We start from the raw sequence: 22838 nt of genomic DNA, 5'->3' as shown, positions 1-22838 counted from the left end.
TCAAATCACCTGCATTATTCAGTCAGTCGACGGCCATTGACGATCAGAGTTGAGTATTTCTGCTTTATCTGACAGCACAGAGACCTCTAGGAGGGTATCTAGTGCCGGTTCTAGCCAGCCCTAATTTGAACATAGATTTGCCACATTGACTTTTCAAAAAACAATCTCAGTGATGCCTCAATGAGATAATTTAGATAAATGTACCCTCGGATAAATGAGGTTTTCGCAGTACTGCTGTGACTCACTGGGCTCTGTCAGATGTTTTAGTCATTATAAGTTTAACATGTGTGCAGTGAGCCAGTTATGGGAATTGAGAGAAGCCAATGACTCAATTATTTTGAATGTGTGCAATACTGATATGTCAAACAGAAAGACTATCCCGGTTTTGTTTATGAAATTTAGGAATATTCGAATAAATAGGCTCTTTTTAATTGTATACAGTGTCGCTGTATACATTGTGTTTTGAGTGTGCCTATATTGTTAATTAGAGTGAATGAATGTTATGGTGTGTATGAGTTTACACAATTGCAGGACATGGCATAACTGTAAGCATCCTGTTCAGTCTCTCTAGACATTTCCTCGTTATTCTATGGTGATTTATATTTTTGTTTGATTGTACCTGTTGAGTTGTTGTTGTTTACTGCCGATATTTATTTTGCTCGATGCCACACAGCTGTCTACCCTGCTGAAATCAACAGCTTGGACCAGTTTAAATTCTAAACTTGTTTTAGATGGACAATGGTGGTCAGTTTCTGGCACAAACTAGTATGAAAATGCAAAAAAACATATATGGTCATTTAAGGTCCCTACCAACTGTACCTGCTCAGCTCGTCTAATATGCTTTACACGACAACGATGTACTAAAAACGTTTTTTTTTTGTGCGTATTTTTGCATACAGACAACAACGTTATCAAAACTATCCCTATTCACACGGATTCAGGAAAATTACTAAAAACGCTGTATTATGCATCCCAGGCCAGTAGTTGGTGATGTCACTTTGTAAAGAATCACTATGCGCCTACAAATTTGTGTTTTGTAGTTTACACGGACACGATACTGGTATTATTTTCGAAAATTTTCAGGCCCCCAAAATGCTGTCGTCTTTAAAAAGGATGACCAGAATGCATTTTTTTTTGTTGAAAACGGTGTTGTGTAAACGGCCCCTAGGTCAGACATACAAAACATCACCCGTATAACCAGTATAAAATTAATCTAAAAATAAATATAAGTACATTTTTCTTGTAACCCTTTGATGGAATTTATTTTAGGTATTGCCTGTCTAGTTGACAATGAATACAAAATACCTGAGAAAAGATTTCATTTGATTTTAACTAGTTATAAACCAATATAATAATTAAGCAGCCAATATTTGCCCTATTTAGATATTATATTTAGATATTATTTTCTCTTTTCTAATATTTTTGAGTTAATCAAAGTAAATATTGGTTTATATTTTTATCTAATTTCAGCAATTTTGTGTACACCTCATTTGTCACCATTAATTTGTATTACATATATTGTGAGATGAATATCAGCATTGGGTAATATACAGTCTGTTGACCACTAATTTGATTCTAAAGACGGCTGATCATTTTTATTTTATTGGAAAGGTTTAAATGTAGTTTTTGTTTTGTTTGAACAAGTGAAGTTCAGCCTGTTTGTTTGCAAAACTGATTTTACGTTACTTTGTGTGTGTGTGTAGGTGGGGAATCCACGTGTGGAGTTAACGCTGTCAGAGCTGCAGGAGATGGCAATGCGACAGCAGCAGCAGATCGAAACACAGCAGCAGATGCTGATAGCTAAGGTAGGATCCACCATATGAAGCCTCTTATCTCTTTATTTATTCATATGTCTACGATATTTTTCCTCTTCTTATGTCTGGACTGTTACATTGAAAAGAAATGGCCTGTCCTATGCCAAACAAGGCCAATTTTTCTTAAGATTAGATATGCATCTTTTATTTTAGAGTCATTTTCAGATATGTTAATGGTGCTCTGTTGGTCTGCTGACTTCTGCTTATTAAAACGAAGACCCCTGTGGTTTGCCATAAGCAGGTGTACATAAATGCATAAGGGGCATATGTGAACACATGGTCATATCATCTGGGGAGTGCATGAACTGTCATGTTTGATTAATTGTACTAGCCTGGTTCCACACGGCCATGTCAGGAATTTTCTAAAAGCCTGAATGATTTGCATTTTAAATGTTCAGTTAGTGCACTTGAGCCTGACGTCATTCGGTTAATTCGGCTCTTTTGATATTGTGTTTTGAGAATTGTTTGTCTCTGTGGTGCAGATATTGTCTTGAGGTCAGCGTGTGATAGTTGAATATCACACTTAGGATAGCACTGGAGGGAGTATGCGTGTTGCATATATGGTCGCAAAGTTATTTTCCTTAAACAACAACAGGAAAGAGACTCCGTTCACATAGGAAATGAGATCAGCATGGAACGGCAGCTGTCAGGAAGAGGGAGGACGTTAAGACCACTGGAGATTGAGTGTGGATGCCATGTACGTGTGCTCGTGAAGGTGTAGTCAGTTCCCGGGCAAAAAAAATCTACCAGAATACTTGGGAAATCGCAGACAAGAGGGCCTAGCTATGATCTCTGAAGTATATGGGACTGTGTATTTCAGGAAAAAGTATCAAGAAGCCATCAAGTTAACTCACCTGTTGTAAGGTAAACAAATGCATGTCTGTTTAAAACTTTTTAGGTAGAGGTGGTTGTTGAATTGCTCATTTATTTATTGCATTTTTATTGGTTTTATATTGCTAATACAAATTGTTTGTGAATAGATAATGCAGATTTGAGGCAATTTGCATCATGTCAGACAACTTTAAACATTAGACAAAAACAAAAATAAATGAAAGAATACAAATGAATATTTCAAACAAACATGTTGTATGTAACTAAATGTATTAGCCCTGTGGTTAAAAACACGCTTTGTTTGTTTGTCCGTTCATTTAACACTGGATTGTGTCGAGTCAACACTCTGGGACTGTTAGGCCTGGCTTTGTATTTGCTCATTCTGAAGCAGACTGAAAGTGCTTGTCAGCACGAATGCCTGTGCTTCCCTCCACTTTCTATTTCAGTCTCATTCATCATACATTCACTTTTTGGGTGTGTTATGTTGTAATATCCCACATACTGTAACTGAATCTTTCATATTCAGTTGGAGTAATTACAGTATGATTCTCTTGCATTTTTTTTTAGTAAGGTACATGTAATAGCTTCTCTGCTAACACTAAATCTGAATTGGCACTTAAATTAAGTTGATGTTCTTTTATTATTTCCTGTCTCTTTTCTCTCTCTATTTTACCATCTTACCTGGTCCTTCCTTATTGTTTCCATCCCATTCTCTCGCAGCTCTCCACTGTACGTAGTGAGGTGTGAGAAAGGGCTTTTGTTGATCTGTTACGTGTGTTTTAATGATATGTGGAGCATGTCCCCCCGTCCCCCCCCCCCCCATTTTGAAATTGACCGTTACCCTCTCCTGTCCTTCCGTTTCCTCTCTTCTCCACGTTTAGGAGCAACGATTGCGGTATCTGAAGCAACAGGACCCACGTCAGGGCCAGTCCGTGTCTGAGAGTGAGAAGCTCCAGAGGTTGAGGGAAAGGGTGGACAGTCAAGAAGCCAAACTCAAGAAGGTCCGTGCCATGAGGGGCCAAGTGGACTACAGCAAACTCATCAACGGCAACCTGTGTATGTACAGCCATGTTAACAGACTTGAAAACGCTTTAGATTGCTCATTTTATAAACAGATTTTACTTATATATGTTCTCTGAAACATTAAAATGCTATATGATGACCTACTATAATATTGAGTACAATATCTGTTTGTTATTGATCTAATATGTCATTTTGCCCAGGACTGTGTTTTTATAGTGATGTGGCACAGTGGTTAAAGTCAAGATGAAATCAAAATCTACACGCTATGCAGTTTACATTGTTGAAAAAAACGTCTATATCTTCAAACTATGTTTACCACAGCCTTTATTTTACTTATGAATTGAAAAACCCCATAGGGAAATTTGTGGGCCAATTAGACTTCTGGGTTTTGACGTCATCCCTGCTGCACCGCTCTATCGTGGCCTTGAGCAAGGCACTCCTCCAGGGTGATTGTCCCTGTAATACGTTCATATTGCCATTCTAAGGCAACTGTGCACAAATAAAGTCTCTAAAGAAATCAAACTGCTAGGGCTGAAGCTAACGGTTATTACTATTGTTAGAGCACACAGTGTAATTTCATCCCTTGCTCCAGTTGCTTTTGCCGTCCACTCCCTCTCTGTTCCTGGCAGTGGATCAGTCAATAACAGCATTTCTGAACTTTGAAACAGGGAGTTCTATTTGGGGTGTGGAAGAGCCTGGGGAAGATTTCACCCCCTCATAACATTCATGAGATAAAAACCAAGATCACAATACCATTCCTCTCTATTGAGAATTTGTCGTATGGCATGTGGACTTGAGGAGTGGACAACTGCACTGGACCTCACTCCCACACTTGCTCGAACACACCCACACTTGAAAAATCCACAGACACTAACATATAGTATATGAAGCGTATCAACAATCGTGCATCCATTTGCACTCTACGATAGTTTATTTTTAAGTGGAATGCTTTGTGTGTGTCTTTCAGCTGCAGAAATTGAGCATGTTAGCAGCCTGTTCCAGGAAAAGCAGGCAGAGCTGCAGTCGGCCATGGTCAAGGTGGACCAGCTCACACAGCAGCTAGACGATCTGCGACGGGGGCGTCTCAATGGACTGCAGCCTCTGGGGGGACCAGTGACCAGCAATGCTGCACTGGAACTCCGCAAACTCTACCAGGAACTGCAGGTAGGCAACATGATGTAGGGATTGTACTGTACAGAGACAACAGTATATAACTTTTTTTTGTTAACTTTGACTGAGACCATGTGTTGGTGGTTGTGATGCTGTTTGTTGTTTTCGCAGCAACTCATGACAACTCAAATGGCCATCGGCACCAAACTGTTTATCTTTAATATATTGGACTCACTTGGAAAAAGTAATGGGAAATAGACTTTCTTTTAATCCGTTAACGCAGTTTGATCATCAAAAACTATTTTATTCCCCAGTGAGTTTTTTTTAAAAGACTTTGATTTTAATGCGCTTTCCTGTTTTGCCACACTTGTTTATTCTTTCCTAAATCTTCTCTGAAGTGTTTTGTGGTACAGTTTGCGCCCCAGAGTGATATTGCATAAAATATTCAGATTATAGCGTGTTTTCAAATTCCAAAGATATTAGTTGCATAAACATGTGACATTTGATGAGATGGGGAAAATATTCAGATGCAGTAATGTAATCATCAGTTCTGTATGTGTGTGTATGACGCATGTATGATTGTATTAACATTTAGATCCGGAACAAGCTAAATCAGGAACAGAACAGTAAGCTACAGCAACACAAGGATATGCTTAACAAGCGTAACATGGAGGTGACCATGATGGACAAGCGTATTGGGGACCTCAGAGAGCGTCTCTACAAGAAAAAAGCAGAGGCAAGTGATAAAGAACCAGCCTGCAACTGCAGTGCCACATGCAGATTAGTACACCAGATCTGTAATATTACATCGAGCTGCATTGTAAATAATTACTTAATGGTTTTTAAAGAGACCCTGGCATTAGTTAAACCCAGCATTTTAAGCTCAAAGGATTTTGAAGCAAAGTGTTTGACCTCTCATATGCATACAAATTGCATTCAAGGGTGTTTGTTGATATAAACGCTGCATATTTTTAGGTGTAAACACTAGTACTGTATTGACTAGCCACTTCTTGCAAACTTGTCTCTATGGGGTTTGATTAACCATTCTTCTTCTCTACAGCTTGGCCGAATGAGTGGTCCTCCCTCCCCTCAGCCCACCCCAGGCAGTTCTGGGCGGGTGGCAGCAGTCTGTCCCTACATCCAGATACCGGTGCCCGGGCGACAGGAAGGAGGCTACACTTTACCTCCTGATCCCCTGAAGCCACAGTCTCGAGCCACTTCTGCTACAGTCAACCATGCTCGTTCCAAGTCAGGTCAGTCTTTCCTCTTATTCCTTGACTGAATTTTGTAACCATAAACTGCTCCAGGAATTCTGGAGATTTGTCCAGGGATTAATGCATCATTGAGAAAAGTCTTGGTGCTCTCACACAGAAAATGTCCAAATAAAAGCTCTCTGTGGTAAAACTATGAGCATCAAATAGGTATACATGGTTCATCATGACCCCAATCAGCAAGATAGTACTACATAAATGATGATAGATATATCATCTCATTATGCTTGCCTCCTGAAGGTTGTGTGCATCAATCACTCAACAGCAGAAATCTGCTCACCGGCTTTCCTTGTGAAAATGAATCTTCTTTCTCACCACTACTGTAAAATCATTCATTCAGCTCAGTTCAGATTTCTTTCTATGCTTCACTTATTTTCCTGACATGTCACAATAGCATGTCTTTATCATTCTTGGCATCATAGTGCTAACAATACAGTTGGATGAAGAATTGCAGTATCTCTTCCCATCTAAAATGGGAGCTCATAAGCACCAAGTTTCGAAATGTATCTTTATTCAGATATTCTCATCAATGTCATACTAAAACATCTTTATGTTTGTTTTTTCCAGCCTTTATCGCTAACATGTGTTTTCATTTTCTCATGTCTGTCACCTTTTATCTCCTCCCCTATTCGTCTGTCATGCTTGTGTGTCACATTTGGGGGCGGCGGGACAGAGGAAGAGAGGGTGAGGATGCCTGCAGGCCCATGGAAGGTCTCAGACTTAGACATCATAGTGGACCCTCTGGTGCAATCCTCAGAGCCTAGAGATGGGCCAGAGGCCCCCACAGACTCCGACTGTCCTTCTAGTGAGTTTTTCGGGCATGATATCAAGAGGAAATATTTGATCAGAGTGCATAAAACAGGATAGCATTCTACTTACAAGACAAATATTTGCCTTTATAAGACATTTATAAACCATGTTTGATTTTATGTTGTAGATAAATAATATATAAAGACACTGTGAATTGATTTGATTATAAATTATTCACACACACTGACATAATAAATGTACAAAAAACACTAGCTTGCACTTAGTTTGTCAGTACCCATGAGGTAAGTCCTATGCATAATGTGTTACCTCGTGGGTCCTGACAAACAAAGTTCATAAAATGGCAATGTAATCCCCACCCTTTATTTATCTTAAAAAGCACACTTAAAAGTACACTTACTGTTCCATATCCCAGTAGTCACTAAAGTTAGATCCACAGGACTCCTAAAACCGTGAACTGAACTGGTGGAAAAAAGTAGCTATTATGTAACAACTTTATTTTTGTTAGTAGTCAGGAAGATGTCAGGCTGGCCTTAAGAATACATTACAAAGGACTGTATTCAACCTTTAGCATATTTAATTCCTGGAAGAATTTGACCTATTTCGAGAAAAGAAACCCCCATATGTGTTAGAGTTTAGTCATTTGCTTCACTGCATTTCTCCTTTGTGGGACTTGGCAGTCGACTGCCAGTGAGTTTGATGGCGTGTCTGTCAGACGGATGGGATAAACATGCGTCATCACCCGTGGCTTTGACAAGCAGAGCAGTGGACTTGGACACATAGGCTTAGTAATCCATTTAACCCAAAGAGAGCTGGATCTGTGCAGAGGACAGGACAGAAATATACCCCACTCAAGCCACTGATTAGAAGTGTCCTGATGTCACAGGGGTCAGAGATGTGAGTGTAGTCCCATTTGAGACTCATCTCCTGCTTTAATGACCTGATGAGCAGGTCAGTCTGTGTCATAATGAGGCTGACTGGAGAAAGAGCATACACGTCTTTGTCTGTTTCAGTCTAACTCATACTGCTGTGCTCCCTACAGCAAATGATGCAATCTGGCCCTCCTTCAGCAATAATAGGGTTCCTCTAAAACCTCCAGACTGGAAGGACACAAGTCAAGATCATAGCAGCAAGATGGGTACCTCAGACAAGGTGAGATTAAACAGTCCTCCAAAGAACTTAAGTACAAGTTCTACTGAAAGACATCTTTTGAGTCTTGCTTAACTCGTGTTTTTTTATTTATTTACTAGGAAGCCCCTAAGCTGTTAGGGACAGTAACAGCATTGTCTAAGCAGCCTCCACCCATCTATGGAACCTATCCCAGTGCAGGCCATCACTCCACAGTCTGTGCCACCAGCTCTTTGCCCCGCTCTGCTCCTGGCAACTTAGGCTGGCAGAGAACACCCCCTGCCTCTGGTTCCTCATCACAGCAGATCCAACAGCGGATAACAGTGCCTCCCAGTCCTACGCCTCAGTCTGGATCAGCCCTCTTCCCTCAGGGGGAGAGGACAGAGCCTCCTCTTGCTGTGGCGGTGCGTCCCTTTATTCCGGACAGAGGGTCCCGGCCCCAGTCTCCAAGGAAGGGTCCTGCCACTATGAACTCCAGCTCAATCTACAATATGTACCTGCAGCAGCCTACAGCCAAAAATTACTCCAGCAGCAGCAGAGCTGCTGTTAAAGCAGGTAATAAGCAGTTGCATTGGTTCCACAAACAGGTATGGAAATTAGCTTTCCATATTATGATTATGCATGTTCCCTTCTATTAAATATGCTTTCTTTTCATTTGCTTCCAGTATACGGAAAACCAGTTCTACCAGGCTCCACCTCTCCCTCTCCAGTTCCACTCTACCAGCAGTCCTTCACAGATGAGGTCGACAGAGAGGTCCAAGAGAGCACTCCCTTACCTCCACCCAATGTGGAGAACATCCCTCGCCCTCTCAGCCCTACCAAACTGACCCCTGTGGCCCACTCCCCTCTCCGTTACCAAAGTGACATTGACCTGGAGGTGCTGAGACGGAAATTATCCAATGCTCCCCGACCTTTGAAGAAGCGAAGCTCCATCACAGAACCAGAAGGACCCAGTGGGCCTAACATCCAGAAGCTCTTATATCAGCGCTTCAACACCCTTGCAGGGGGCATTGAGAATGGAGTGGGTGGTACACCTTTCTACCAGCCTGACAGTCCTTTGAACTACATGGCCACAGCCCTGGGTGATGTGGACACTACCAATGGGAACCTGATGGAGTCAAGCATGTTAGCTGAGCCTTCAGCAGAGCCACCAATCTCAATCCCTCCTCCCACATCTTCTGTGTCACCTACAGCTGATGACAATGAGAACCAGCTGACACATCTATGTAGTGACTCAGGGGGTGCCCAGGCGGATGGTGCCTCAGACCCTTCTCATAAGGACAACCATGAGGACAATCATAACAACAACCACACAAATGTGGACACACAATCTAGTCCAGTACCAGAAGCCGATTCCCCTGCAGAGCAGGAGACCACAGCACAGTCAGGCACTCCTCCTGGTGCATCTACGGTAAGTTGGCACTAGCTTGTTGGTTAGGGTCATGTCTAGATGTAAAAAACTTTTTGCATGTCTCATTCTGCAAAAAGTTTTGATACTCACAAGCAACATTCACACACAGAGTCCTGCAGCAATCCTTTAACCTAACCGTGGTAGTAGAATGAGTTTATCATACTGTTGGCTATATCAATTAGCATAGCTCTGATACATATTCATTTTGGGTTTTTTTCTTCTTCAAAAGATGTGGCTCAAAAGACATGATGTTAGTCTTTGAAATATAAAAACCAATAGATTTTTTCATATTGCAGGTCAAGCGCACAAACTTGAAGAAGCCTGGCTCTGAGAGGACAGGTCATGGCTTGAGGGTCAAGTTCAATCCTCTTGCATTGCTTTTGGATGCATCTTTGGAGGGCGAGTTTGATTTGGTGCAAAGGATTATCTACGAGGTACTATTCAGTTGCCATATGCCCCTTACACCTATGTTGAATGCTTGAACTAGTCTCAGTAGTAGCTTGTCAACTGTTTCCTTCTCAAATTGTGTTTGTTTTACTCCATCCTCAGGTGAACAATCCTAGCACTCCAAATGATGAGGGTATTACCCCTCTCCATAATGCGGTATGTGCAGGTCACCACCATATTGTAAAATTCCTGCTGGACTTTGGGGTCAATGTCAATGCAGCGGATAGTGATGGATGGTGAGGACTATCAATTTTGTCTGATAGTTTATCTTTTGACATTTGTCTGTATTAGAGAATATTGGACATCTGTTGTCATTTCATATTGTACAGATATGAAATTCTCACTCATAAAGTGATGTTAGCAGTTGCTAACTCTATCTCACTTGTGATCAGGACGCCTCTGCACTGTGCAGCTTCATGCAACAATGTTCATCTTTGCAAGTTGTTGGTGGAGTCTGGAGCTGCCATTTTTGCCACTACTATTAGTGATGTGGAGACGGCAGCAGACAAGTGCGAAGAGATGGAGGAGGGTTATGTCCAATGCTCTCAGTTTCTATATGGTAATATCGAGCACATTTTCTGTTGTTGTTATTTTTACTTTAAAGTGAGTTTCTAGAGTAGGAGCTGTACATGATTTTAAAAGCCAGAATTCATTTTTGTTATTTCCCTTCCAGGTGTACAGGAGAAGCTGGGCGTAATGAATAAAGGGACGGTTTATGCCCTGTGGGACCATGAAGCTCAGAGTGCAGATGAGGTGTCCTTCCATGAGGGTGATGCTCTTACCATCATGAGTCGTAGGGATGACAGCGAGACAGAGTGGTGGTGGACCAGACTTAATGACAAGGAGGGCTACGTACCACGCAACTTGTTAGGGGTACGATATCTGTATAGGCATGCATTTATTTCTTAAATGGCATTGTTATGCATTACAATATTTTGTTTCAATGTAAGGCATAGAATGAGAAAGAATCGACCCTGTAAATTTGTTTAAAAGGTAGGTTCTCCATCAGTAATTGTTGTTCACTGTTGCCATTGTAGCTGTACCCAAGGATCAAACCCAGGCAACGTTCCTTGGCATAGGTGGCCAGAAGAAACGACGCAAGCTCCTGTGACAGCAGTTGGCATGAAGCTGCGGGATGGCGCCCTGTCTTTGCCATCACCCCAACAAAGAACTCACAGATGATGGAGAACGTCTGATGCTGGACAAGAGGGAATAACCGAAGAGAGGGCAATTCAGTGGTCTTACGTTTGCATCCCAGATTTTATTCGTCACTTTGATGTGTTGTTTTTGCAGTATCCCTCTTACCCATATATCTGTTGAGGAACATGTTAGCTTTTCTGACCTCTTCCACAGTGCAAACCTCCTGAGTATATGTGTGTGTGAGAGAGTTTAAGAATGGGATGTTACTGTCAGAACGGGACGTGGATGTGATGATAAGAGTTGGTGACAGAGTATGCAGTCTTGGATTCCAGTGTTTTGTGCTCTGTGGTTATTATCAGGCAAAGAGGAAACTGAAGGGACTGATGTTTCATTTCCCACGGTTAGGAAGTTGCTGATTCAGGGAAAAGGAAGGAAAGTTCTGGAAAGTGTTTAGAAGAGACCTTGAGGCTGGTCAAGCTTCTGATGGATAATAAGGAAGTGGCCTGGTATGGAAACATGTATATTTTTATGTGTGGAGAATTATGTGGGCTGATGGAGGTGAAATTGTGTAGTCATCTATGAGGAACTGAGTTTTAAAAGGATGCTGAAAAAAACCGGATGCCATAAAAACGAATGCAGTGGCTGTTTTCCCATCAACCAGGGGATATTGACAACACATCACATAAAACCTATATTTCCATGCTTTATTTAAGTTGGGCTTGATTTTTTTATGCTACATGATCGTTTCTCTTTTTAAAGGTTGTTTATTTAATTGAAATGGAAAAAAACTCTTTTAACAGCTTGATATAGACTTTTATGGCTGTCAAAACAGGCAGGATCTGCCTTGTGTTTGTGCTGCCATACGAGAGCCATTAATGCAATGTGATGTCATGTATATGTGCACAATAAAATTTCCACATTGGGACAAAGTCACATGTTGTATTGACTGGATTTTTTCACAGCCTGTATTCTATGCAGGAGTATGATGCTGTGTACTCTTTGGGTTTCCATCTTGAAATATCAACATAGATGCATTTGTTGTGAAGTTTGATATGTCCATAGTGGGTTTTTTTTTTACTTGCTTTATTTTACTTCATTACTTATTTAGCTTTAAAAAAAAAAAGGCTTTTCATATATTTAGAAAAATTGACCATTGGCAAGCAGTTGTGAAGTAGCCTATCATAAAAAAAAAATCAATATTTAAATCGCTATATTAATATAGGCTACGTTTAGTTAAATATTGGATTTAGACTAATGTTTCTCAATTTCAGGAAATCATTGCACGGTACTCCCATGAATGAGTAACTTAGTTTAACCTGACATTACATAAACGCAAGCTGTCATGGTTTATCTAGCGGTCTTGGACATTAGTTCATTAGTGCTCGATTCCTTTATTGTCAGTAAACGAACTTTGAACTTAGGCAACAGGCTAGTTGTTCAAGAGAACACCGCGACGCAATAGGTGAGTAGACCACAGTGAAAATACCAATTGTCTGTATATTTTATGTTTAAAACGTAACATAAGTGCATGACTTAAGAAAACCCAGGTTAACCTACCACTGAAAACGCGGGAAATCTCAAATTTCTCAAAATGTTCGTCACAGTTTTTAAAGTGCACTGAGGTCATTTACCCACCGTAACCGCGGTTGAACACTTCCTCCTGTATTAACTGTATTTCAGAAAATTATGAGCAAAATGTCAAAGCAAAATGGATTTCATGTCGTCACCCCACTTCTCGAGAGCGCAGGCATGTCGAAGCTGATGGGGACTACCGTGGTTCTAAAGATGGAGAGCTCACAACCCACCGGTTCCTTCAAAATCCGTGGAATAGGACACATGTGTCAAAATGTGAGGAAAAATATCGCTACATTTCATAAAACCAAGCACCACAATATTGGTTTGACTAAACACATAAAGCTGTTAAATGTTAACGATGTTGCAATTACAAAATCGTTCCCTGAATCAAACGTTTACTTCCCTCACAGGTAGGCTATAGTGCGCGTTCACACTGCCCTCTAGCGCTTTAGGAACGATTGCATATAGCCTATTGGAGAATTCTGATAAACATATTTTTTATTCCTTTCTAAGGTTGCAAGTTCAAACCAGTCGAGAGGTGTCATTTGTTCTTCTGGTGAGTGTAATGGTAAACATTTAATTGTATTTCCCAGTCATATGGGCATCATGAACATATTCAATCATGTATTCTATCTCTCTGTCTCTGTGTGTATACATGTAGGTGGTAATGCTGGTATGGCCACAGCATATGCAGCAAGAAAACTCAACCTGCCAGCCACCATTGTTTTGCCCTTGTCGACACCCCAACTGGTAGCTCAAAAACTTAAGGACCAGGGAGCTACAGTCAAAGTTGTGGTGGGCAAGGCAAGAGCAAAGTACCATCACCGTTATCTCAAATGCCTTTTATTCCCGATATGATGCAGTTACGTTGTCTTATCCTATCTTAAATCATTTACATGACAATGTTTTTATGTGATGTTGTAGGCATGGGATGATGCAAATGCTGAGGCCCTACGATTGGCGGAAATTGAAGGTCTTACTGTAATACACCCGTTCAACCATCCTCTGGTCTGGTGAGTTTATTTGTATAAATAAAATCAAATAAAATAAGGAATCTGATCATGTACAGTCCTTAATTTATTTCATAGTTTAAGTTTTTACACAAATGAAAAGCTGTAAAAAACAATCTGTCTCTTAGGAAAGGTCATTCCAGCATTGTGCATGAACTCAAGGCCTCACTGCCATCCAAACCTGGAGCTATAGTGCTTTCCGTAGGGGGTGGTGGTCTGTTTTGTGGGGTGATGGAAGGGCTGGATGAGGTAGGCTGGGGCAATGTGCCTGTCCTATGCATGGAGACCGTGGGTGCCGATTGTCTAAATTTTGCTCTGAAAGCCAGAGATCTGGTTATGCTGCCTGACATTACAAGGTATAAATTAACGAATCATCTTGAATTCATGAACAATTTTTTTTTATTCGCATAACTGAATCTTTCTGATATTGACTGCTTGCAAGTGAAGCAACGTGTTTGGGAGCAAAAATGGCATGCCAGCAGGCGTTTGAGTACAGCAAACGTCCCAATGTCATTTCAGAGGTGGTGACAGATCTACAGGCCCTGGAGGCAGTGGAACTGTTCCTGGGTAAGTTCATTGCTATGATTAAGGCCATCAAACAGCTCAATAACAACAAAGCTTGCTTTGCTATCGATTACTGTATACTGTATGCAGATGAGGAGCGTGTGTTGGTGGAGTTAGCCTGCGGAGCATCATTGGCTGCTGTATACAGCGGACTCATTCCGAGGCTACAGGAGGAGGGACGCCTTCCTAAACTGCTCGACCCGCTGGTTATGATTGTGTGTGGGGGTGGCAGTATGAACCTGCCTCAGCTTCGGCATCTACAGGCAGTCATACGGAAATGACCACCACATCTTTACATTCTCACATCAATGCATCTGCTTTGAGTAGCACTGACATGTTGTGTTGCATAAATCAAAAGATAAGGATAATCTGCTGTATTTCAAACTAATTCTTTGGATTTTCTGTAACCTTGCTTTAGTGAAATGCTATTTGCGTGATAAAATCCTTTGAAGGAGTAGAATGTTGTCATTTACCACCTGTAACCAGCAGGCGGTGCTAATGTTTGTCGTTTTGATGTGTTGCTTTAAGGCAAGACACTTCAGGCAAAAACTTTTTTTCATGCTCTGATCAATTTTGAGATATTGGGCGGCTATTGATAGAATGTTGTTTCAGACTAGTGGAACGAAAACATCCAAAATATACATTTTAGTGTTTATTTTATTGGACTTTATCTATTTGCATGCACTTTCCAAAAATTTTGATTTTTTTTTCTTGCTGAGTGATACAAAAAGATATCCAAAATCTCCCATGTAAAATCTTGGAATCTAAAACGTGAGCAAAATAACAAGAATTTCGAACCTGGCTTTATTCAGTGTTCAGATTTCTGTTATGAATATGTATGCAAATGAGTGCAAATTTAATTATATAATGCCTCATTTGCATAATAAACAATATTTTTGAGAAGTTGTAATACAAAATATATATTATTTTGCAATTAATCAATCAACTGGGGATGTATGTGGTTTTTAAATCATATTCACCTGTAGTGTCTTGCCTTAAAGAATTACAAGTGTTTGTTTGTTTGTTTTGGACAGTGTAAAAGCAAATCTACAAATATGATAATGATAATAGTAGAAGAGAAGCATTCTTAAGGTTTTAACAGTTTTCTTAATGTAAATTCTTTGAAATAGCCACCGTCTGTTTTCAGCTTAGTGATTTCAAAGATGAAAATCACTAAAGAAAAAAAAAAGACGACTATCGTTTTATACACACTCACCAGCCATTTTATTACATTTTTACATTTACATTTATTCATATAGCAGACGCTTTATATCCAAAACTATAACAATAGGACAACAATAAGTGCTATGACCCTCCCAGTTTAATAACGCAGTACGTGTACTTAAAATAAATAAATAAAGATAATAGATATTGAATAGAAGATAAAGTGTTAGTATTAATGGATCAAATGTTGCCAAAAAAGATGCCGTTTCTTGAAAATGGCCACAGACTCAACAGCTCTGGTTGAGCTGGGCAGGTCATATTCCACCAGCAGGGAACACACCAGAAAAAGGTCAGAGAAAGAGATTTTGTGCTTCTTTGAGATGGCACCACAAGACGGCGTTCACTTGCAGAGCGCAAGTTTCTGGATGGCATGTAAGTCTGAAAGAATGAGTTTAGGTATGAGGGAGCAGCCAGTGGTTGTTATAGGCAAAAGTCAGTGACTTGAATTTGATGCGAGCGGCAACTGGCAACCAGTGCAATTTAGTGAGGAGAGGAGCGACGTGTGCTCTCTTCGGCTCGTTAAAGACCACTCTGGCTGCAGCATTCTGGATCAGTTGCAGAGGGTTGACTGTGCAAGCTGGAAGACCTGCTATGAGAGCATTACAATAGTTATTACAGTTGCATGAACCAATCATAGAAAAATAATTAAAATAGCTCAACACAACAAATGATTCAAGTGATTTCCCCAAATTCAACTGAGAATGCAACTTTTAATGACTTCTGCAGTCTCAAAATGATCCAACCCCCTGAATAGAATCCCTCACAACAGCACAAATCTGCAAAACAGGTAGGCAAGATGGATTCATTGAAGTATCAGGAAATCCTAGGAGAAAACATCATACCGTCAGCTTGGCCGTCATTGGACCTTCTAACAGGACAATGATCCCAAGCACACCTCAAATTCCACCAAGACTTGGTTGCAGAAGAAGTCCTGGAAGATTCTACATTGGCCATCACATCACATTGGCCAAGGGGTTAAATAATGTTGAGACTGCAGAAGTCTTTAAAAGTTGCATTTTCAGTTGAATTTGGGGAAACCACTTGAAACATAGTTGTGTTGAGCTATTTTAATTATTTTTCTATGATTGGTTCATCGCGAAGAGCTGAAAGTCAATAAACCTGATTTGCAATGGGGGTTGAATAATTTTAATTACAACTGGTACACCTTGTTAGTACCAGGTTGGACCCTGTGGTTGATTTTTAATAGATAAGATAGTAAACTATCTTTTAGAACTAATCATGTTTCTGACTCTAAAAATCTGACCTTTAGATTATCTAACCTTATGATAAACTTTTACCTGACTTCCCCTTTGGGTCTAATATTATGACTAACTCTTACCTTACTTCCCTTTTAGGCATCCTAACATTTGAACAAAATGTAGTGTTCGAAACTAGTGAAAACTCATGGTTGTGTGAAAACAAATATGGGAAATGAAACTAGACAGATGTCTAACCTTGAAACCTTTTGGTTACCTGGTAACAAGAGGGCCTGTCTATGAACAACCAATCAAGTTGTGGGGAAATTATGTAACGTTTCATGTCATTTTGCCATACCCCTATTCTATAAAAACGGTTGTATTCGTGTTTACTGGTGGGATTTGACTGAGATCCTCCGGCCTTGCTTCTTCTTGGGGGAAGTTCTCTGAGGAAATTTCGAGGACTCTCCCGGCCGTGATTAAAGCATTTAGAGGACATTTGCAGAAGTCTGTCTGTCATTACTGCTGCGCAGCAGGTTAGTTTAGGGAAGCAGGTGAGTTAGTTTAGAGAAATAGATAACTGTTAGGGAATGTCGATTGGAGACAACCCAGGAAGACTATATATAGGGAATGTCGATTGAAGACAACCCAGGGAACGTCGATGAGGAGACGACCCAGGTAGACTTACGTAGTTAAGGTTTAGGGAAAAATCTACCACAACCCCATTTTGCCTTCAGAACTGCCTTAATTCTTTGTGGCATAGATTCAAAAAGGTGCTGAAAACATTCCTCAGAAATGTTGGTCCATATTGACATGATATAGCATCACGCAGTTGCTGCAGATTTGTCAGCTGCACATCCATGATGAGAATCTCCAGTTCCACCTGTTGGAAACTTCAGAAGCGAAGACCAGGAGACTTGGTTGAATCTTCAGCAGGATTTTTCATTGAGAACACGATCTGTTGGTAGCTGCAGTCATCAAGTCTCTCTAGTGTACATTGAAGTTTAGATTTTAGGGGCAGTGCTTAGAAATGGAGATAAAGCACCTGGCTGACGACCTTAACAAATCATGCAAATGAAGTATACAGTAATAGCAACCCACCCCAGACTCTAGAGTGTTGCAAGTCCTAATTCTATCAGCATAACTAATTCAAAGATTGGGAAAGGCTCCAAGAGCCAATAAAGACAAAAGGTCAGATTCTCAGTAATCTGGCTCATTTGACTTACAATAAAGAGAATAGGACTGGCAGGAATCTCTTGCAGGAAACTTTGCTTAGCAGAATCATTCATCTGATGTCATCATCTTTACCTTAAAATGCTAAATACAATGTACTCCACCTTAGTTTTTCATGTTATGTTATGTTATGTAAGGACAAGATCAGCAGATCTTAAACAGATTTTTAAATGTGTAATCCCACACACCATATCCCAAAGGTGCTCTATTGGAGTGAAATCTGGTGACTTCGGAGGCCATTTGAGTATTGCCAACTCATTGTCATGTTCAAGACTCATCAGACCAGGCAACGGTTTTCCAATCTTCTGTTGTCTAATTTTGGTGAGCTTGTGTGAATTGTAGCCTCAGTTTCCTGTTCTTAGCTGAGTGGCACTCTTCTGCTGCTGTAGCCCATCTGATTCAAGTTTCGACATGTGTGTTCAGAGATGCTCTTCTGCAGACCTTGGTTATAACAAGTGTTATTTGAGTTACTGTTCTCTTTCAATCAGTTCTAACCAGTCTGGTCATTTTCCTCTGACCCCTGGCAACAACAAGGCATTTTCACTCACAGAACTGCAGCTCACTGGATATTTTTTTTTTTTTTTTCAGACCATTCTCTGTAAACACTAGAGATGATTGTTCTTGAAAATCCCTGTAGATCAGCCGTTTCTGCAATACCCCCAGCCCGTCTGTCACCAACAACCACGCTACGTTCAAAGTCACTTAAATCACCTTTCTTCCCCATCCTGATGCTCAATTTGAACTTCAGCAGATTGTCTGGACCATGTCCACATACCTAAATGCATTGAGTTGCTGCTATGTGATTGGATGAGATATTTGCATTAACAAGCATTTGAATAGGTGTACCTAATAAAGTGGCTGGTGAGTGTATATTTTCTCATTATACATATTATTTTCTTGTGCACACACAAACTCTTCTGGTATTGGAACTAGGCCTACAGAAAAAAAAAAAAAAATCTAAATTGTGAGAGTATAATGTAAACCACTTGGCTGTAACTCAGGAGCTGCTTTGTTTCCAAAGGCTGTTATAAATGGACTTCATGATCCATGTAAATAACGATGAAATTACCAAGTGCTTTGTCATGTGATTGGGAAAAGGCATGTAATTGTGTTAGAACAGAGACTGTGGTTGTAGTACATTACAGGCTTTATGCTGCACTGAATGCGGGGCAGCATACAAGATACTTCACTGTGGTTAAGATATTGTCCTGCTTCTGACATGAGCAATGTTCTTTTTGCATTGATTGATGATTGTTTGAAATGACTGATACATGAGAATGTTTATCTAGTTATACATTATTGAATAGCTTGAATAAAGAGAACTTCTTAGGGAACCAACTCATTTGTTGGTATTAAAGTTTCTGCCAAGATTGAAAAGACCTAAATGGCTTCACGATGGAAGTGCATTTAAGCTTCTCAGAGTTTTCACTCCTAAGGGTTAAATGCAGATCAAAGCCGAGAGATTGATTTTGAGCCCCACAGATAATCTACTCTACTTCTGGCCACTTTTATCTGTACTCCGGAGGTTGTTAAATACACAAGGCAATGATATGCAGGAAGGTAATGCCTGAAGTTGATGTCTTAGTAAATAATATTTGTGCTATCTGTGATAGCGTTAAAAGAACAGCTACCCCAAAACTGAATGTCCTTCCAAAACCATATGACTTTATTTCTTCTGTGGAAAAGCAGAAAGTCCTGGCGGCTCATTTACATATGAAAGTGAACAGGGACAGTACCCCAGGTTTGATGTCACCATGTCTCATTGATGACGTCAAACCTGGTTTAACTTGTCTTGATGTACCTTAGTTCAATGTGGAAGGGCAAGCTGTAGAGGGGACGTTTTTGAGCCAATAATGTGTTTTTGTTTTACACAAACCTATTGCATGGCTTCAGAAGACATGAAATATATCAATAAATGTATATTTCATTTAAATGTTTTTATTGTGCTTATTGTTATTTTTGTAACTCAGCAGTCCCCTTTCACTTTTATTCTATGGAAATTAGCAGCTTGAACATTCTGCTAAATATTATAAGGGTTTGAAACAACTCAAAGGTGAGTAATGTCAGAGTGAACTATTGCCTTAACTATCTAGTATCTTGATAGAAAAGGTTTATAATAGGTAGAAAATGTTTCATATATCAAAGGATTGAGGCTGCAAAGATACAAAAAAAAAATCTTTAATTTATCAAGGGCACATTAAATTAAGCAAAAGTGGCATTAAAAACCTTTAAAAAAAATGTCAACACTGATAATCATAAGAAATGTTTCTTGAGCAGCAAATAAGCATATTCGAATGATTTCTGAAGGATCATGTGACACTGAAGACTGGAGTAATGATGCTGAAAAATCAGCTTTACATCACAGGAATAAATTACATTTTAAAATATATGAATATAGCAAACAGTTATTTTAAATTGTAACAAATTTCACGATATTAGAGTTTTGCTGCCTTTGTATTCTGATCAAATAAATCTATACTTGGTGAGCATAAGACAACATCTTTCAAAAACATTACTGATGCCAAATTTTTGAACGATAGTGTATGTCTGTATTTGCATTGACTTATGTCTCAGTGTAATTTGTTGTAATATACAGGGATTTACTAACGAATTATGCTCAGAATCAGTAATTACTGTGTTATTTTATGGGCCGAACAGGCGTTATGGATAAGTCATGTAATCCGGATAGAATCCTTCTGGCTTAAGCAGTTTTAAAGAGCAGTTTCTTTAGCCGCTTATAGAGAGGATGCACAGCCTCATTCCTATTAGTTCCTGTATAACAATATGCAGACCTGTTTAAATATTTACACACCTCTAAAAGTCTCGGCCCAGTCCTTAGAAGACCTCTATATATTAAACAGACTGTCCTTCCAACCATGACGTCTCTAGTCTGGCATACTGACTCTGAGGATACAGCTTTGGCTTCTGAAAAGACATTTACTGACTGCCAAGTCAATGAGGCATGTTGAAAGTCAAGTTGTCGTTAGTGAGTTTTTGGACTAAAGATCTGTTGCCAAAATAGCCGAAGGAGAGATAGTGATCATGTACAGTTGTAGTGGGGAGTGGAGACAGAAAAAGTGAAAAAAAAAAAGAAAAGATTATAATATAAGTAAGTAAAAGTTGTGGAAAGTGCTTAGGAGAGTGTAAAAGGCAAAGTTATCAGTCATGCCAGTAGCGGTGATGATGACACCGCAAAATCGGTTCTAACCCTCCTCTGAAAGGTTTCATAAACCCGGGTAAAAAGCGGTGCTAACCCTACTTAAATAAATTACACGTGTGAAAAGTTACTCAACTGGGTTTAAAACTGGGGTTAAAAATCACAGTAATCCGGGGTTAAAGGCCCACTGAAGTGGAACGGTCTGCTTTGTATGATGTGTTGCCATAATTTCCACTGAAGCAGGAAACTAAGGCGGGACGTATTGAATGGCTCCACCCCCTTTTCAAATAGATTCTAGATTCTTTAGAGCATTTGATTGGATAGAAGATTTGATGAGAAGCTGAAGTCCGCGATGATGTCATAAAAATCCGTGATCGATTTTAGCGGAAGTGAGAGACTGTAAGTTTTGAATACTTATATCTCCTAAATGTAAATTGTGTCATTGTTTTGGAACACACCAGCTTATTCATGACCGTAAGGCTATATTTTCATACTAAAAGCTAAAAAACGTAAATTTTGATTTCAGGGGGCTCATTGTGAAAAACCCTATGCTATTATTGCAGTATTTGCCACAAAACACTAAAAATATATTATAAATAAATAACAGTTACAGAGGTCAATAACAATAATAATAATAATAATAGCCTATTAATGATCAATTCAAAATTCGGACTCATGTTGAGTCAGGAACTCTGGTAAATCCTAATTTTTTTTAGGATTAACATTAATTTCTGGAAATAATTTAGAGCAGGCAGTATGCAGTTTTGGGAATTAAAATTCGATCATGGGTTAGTGTAGCCCCATGGCCCAATCTCCATCACCAGCTGCTGCCATGCCTGTAATTCCAGCAGACAGCCCACCATGTACAATCATTCCCATAATCCCGTGTAAGTCTGTCTGTGGCCTGCTTTTGCCTCAATAAATCGTATGGATCTCTTCCTTGAGTTGCTTTTAAGTGGAATGAGTGCTATGTTAAACATCACGTGATTTACTGTATACAAAAGTATTACGGGAAAGTCTGTTAATGGGACATCAATGTTCAATTGGTATTTCATACTAGTACACGAAAAAAGTCAAATAAGTATTTTCATCTTATATGTGTTATGATCTTTACATATTGACTCATTACAGTGCCATGCTTCTGATCATTGCATCTAATTTTACATCTTACTGTAAAAATACTTTTAATAGCTATGTCTAATAATAAGTCTTGTACAATAAAACAGTTCTCAACTGTAATAAATAAATAAATAAATAAACAATAAAATGCAACTGGAGAAGGATATTTATCCAGCCCTGACAAATTTGTCTAAAATTTCAGATTTGCTTTGTTAATTAGTGCTCATAAATGTTAATTATCCTGTAAGCTAATTTGGAGTTTATCTATTCAAATAAATCCTTAAAATTTGGCAAGACATCCACCAATGAAGGGTTTTCATCTATTATAACAGAAATTATTGTGATTCAGTGTTACAGAATGGAAAAGAAAGCTTTGTGACCACACTGCATTATTACTTTTTACACTTACATTTATAAAAATAAGCACAGAAGGATTATGTTATTATTTCATTGATCTTTGATTCAACATTTCAAATAGCAAAATAAGATATACTAAAATTGTCTTTGAGAAGTGCTTTCAATTTTTACTAGTAAAATGAACAAAATAATTATAGTTCATGTACAATAAAAATGTGTCTTAGTGTAATATTTAATTAATTATATTTACATATAATTGCATTTTTATTAATAGACCAGTAATAATTTACAGACTTACAACCATCAATTTTTACCTGTTTATGAGCAATGCATGTTGTTAATTAATTAAAATTTTGGTTAATAAAAAAAAAGAAGTGTGGTTTAAATGTCCACTGTTTTGCACTTTCCCTATAGCACTCGTTTCTTAAAGGGATAGTTCACCTAAAAATGTCATAATTTA

At 39.3% G+C, this 22838-nt stretch overlaps 2 protein-coding genes across 9 annotated transcripts in view; both read left to right on the top strand.

The window, feature by feature from the left end:
- Window positions 1-11876, top strand: part of ppp1r13ba (protein phosphatase 1, regulatory subunit 13Ba) — a 43096-nt gene extending 31220 nt beyond the window's left edge. For 7 of the 8 annotated variants that reach the window (XM_056267252.1, XM_056267254.1, XM_056267251.1 and 4 more), the window contains 14 exons: window positions 1704-1805; window positions 3527-3701; window positions 4636-4832; window positions 5374-5514; window positions 5839-6031; window positions 6723-6854; window positions 7860-7969; window positions 8068-8500; window positions 8611-9356; window positions 9653-9790; window positions 9906-10039; window positions 10196-10362; window positions 10477-10676; window positions 10841-11876. In XM_056267252.1, coding sequence (XP_056123227.1) covers window positions 1704-1805; window positions 3527-3701; window positions 4636-4832; window positions 5374-5514; window positions 5839-6031; window positions 6723-6854; window positions 7860-7969; window positions 8068-8500; window positions 8611-9356; window positions 9653-9790; window positions 9906-10039; window positions 10196-10362; window positions 10477-10676; window positions 10841-10882 — 2910 coding nt within the window. In that variant the 3' untranslated portion in view covers window positions 10883-11876. The remainder of the gene's footprint in view (window positions 1-1703; window positions 1806-3526; window positions 3702-4635; window positions 4833-5373; window positions 5515-5838; window positions 6032-6722; window positions 6855-7859; window positions 7970-8067; window positions 8501-8610; window positions 9357-9652; window positions 9791-9905; window positions 10040-10195; window positions 10363-10476; window positions 10677-10840) is intronic. The other variant, XM_056267253.1, reaches the window with a different exon arrangement.
- Window positions 11877-12379: 503 nt separating this feature from the next.
- On the top strand, window positions 12380-14544 carry sdsl (serine dehydratase-like). The gene is made up of 8 exons (XM_056267272.1): window positions 12380-12405; window positions 12624-12791; window positions 13032-13074; window positions 13180-13322; window positions 13443-13531; window positions 13657-13884; window positions 13971-14095; window positions 14183-14544. The coding sequence occupies exons 2-8, from the start codon at window positions 12630-12632 to the stop codon at window positions 14371-14373; spliced, it is 981 nt and encodes a 326-aa protein (XP_056123247.1). The 5' UTR covers window positions 12380-12405; window positions 12624-12629; the 3' UTR covers window positions 14374-14544.
- Window positions 14545-22838: the final 8294 nt, after the last annotated feature.

This window comes from Rhinichthys klamathensis, unplaced genomic scaffold, assembly GCF_029890125.1.
Source record: "Rhinichthys klamathensis goyatoka isolate OS25496 unplaced genomic scaffold, OSU_Roscu_1.1 h1tg000256l_1, whole genome shotgun sequence".
NCBI lineage: Eukaryota > Metazoa > Chordata > Actinopteri > Cypriniformes > Leuciscidae > Rhinichthys > Rhinichthys klamathensis.
The sequence above is the reverse complement of the archived record's forward strand: the minus strand, read 5'-3'. Positions and strand labels throughout refer to the sequence as shown.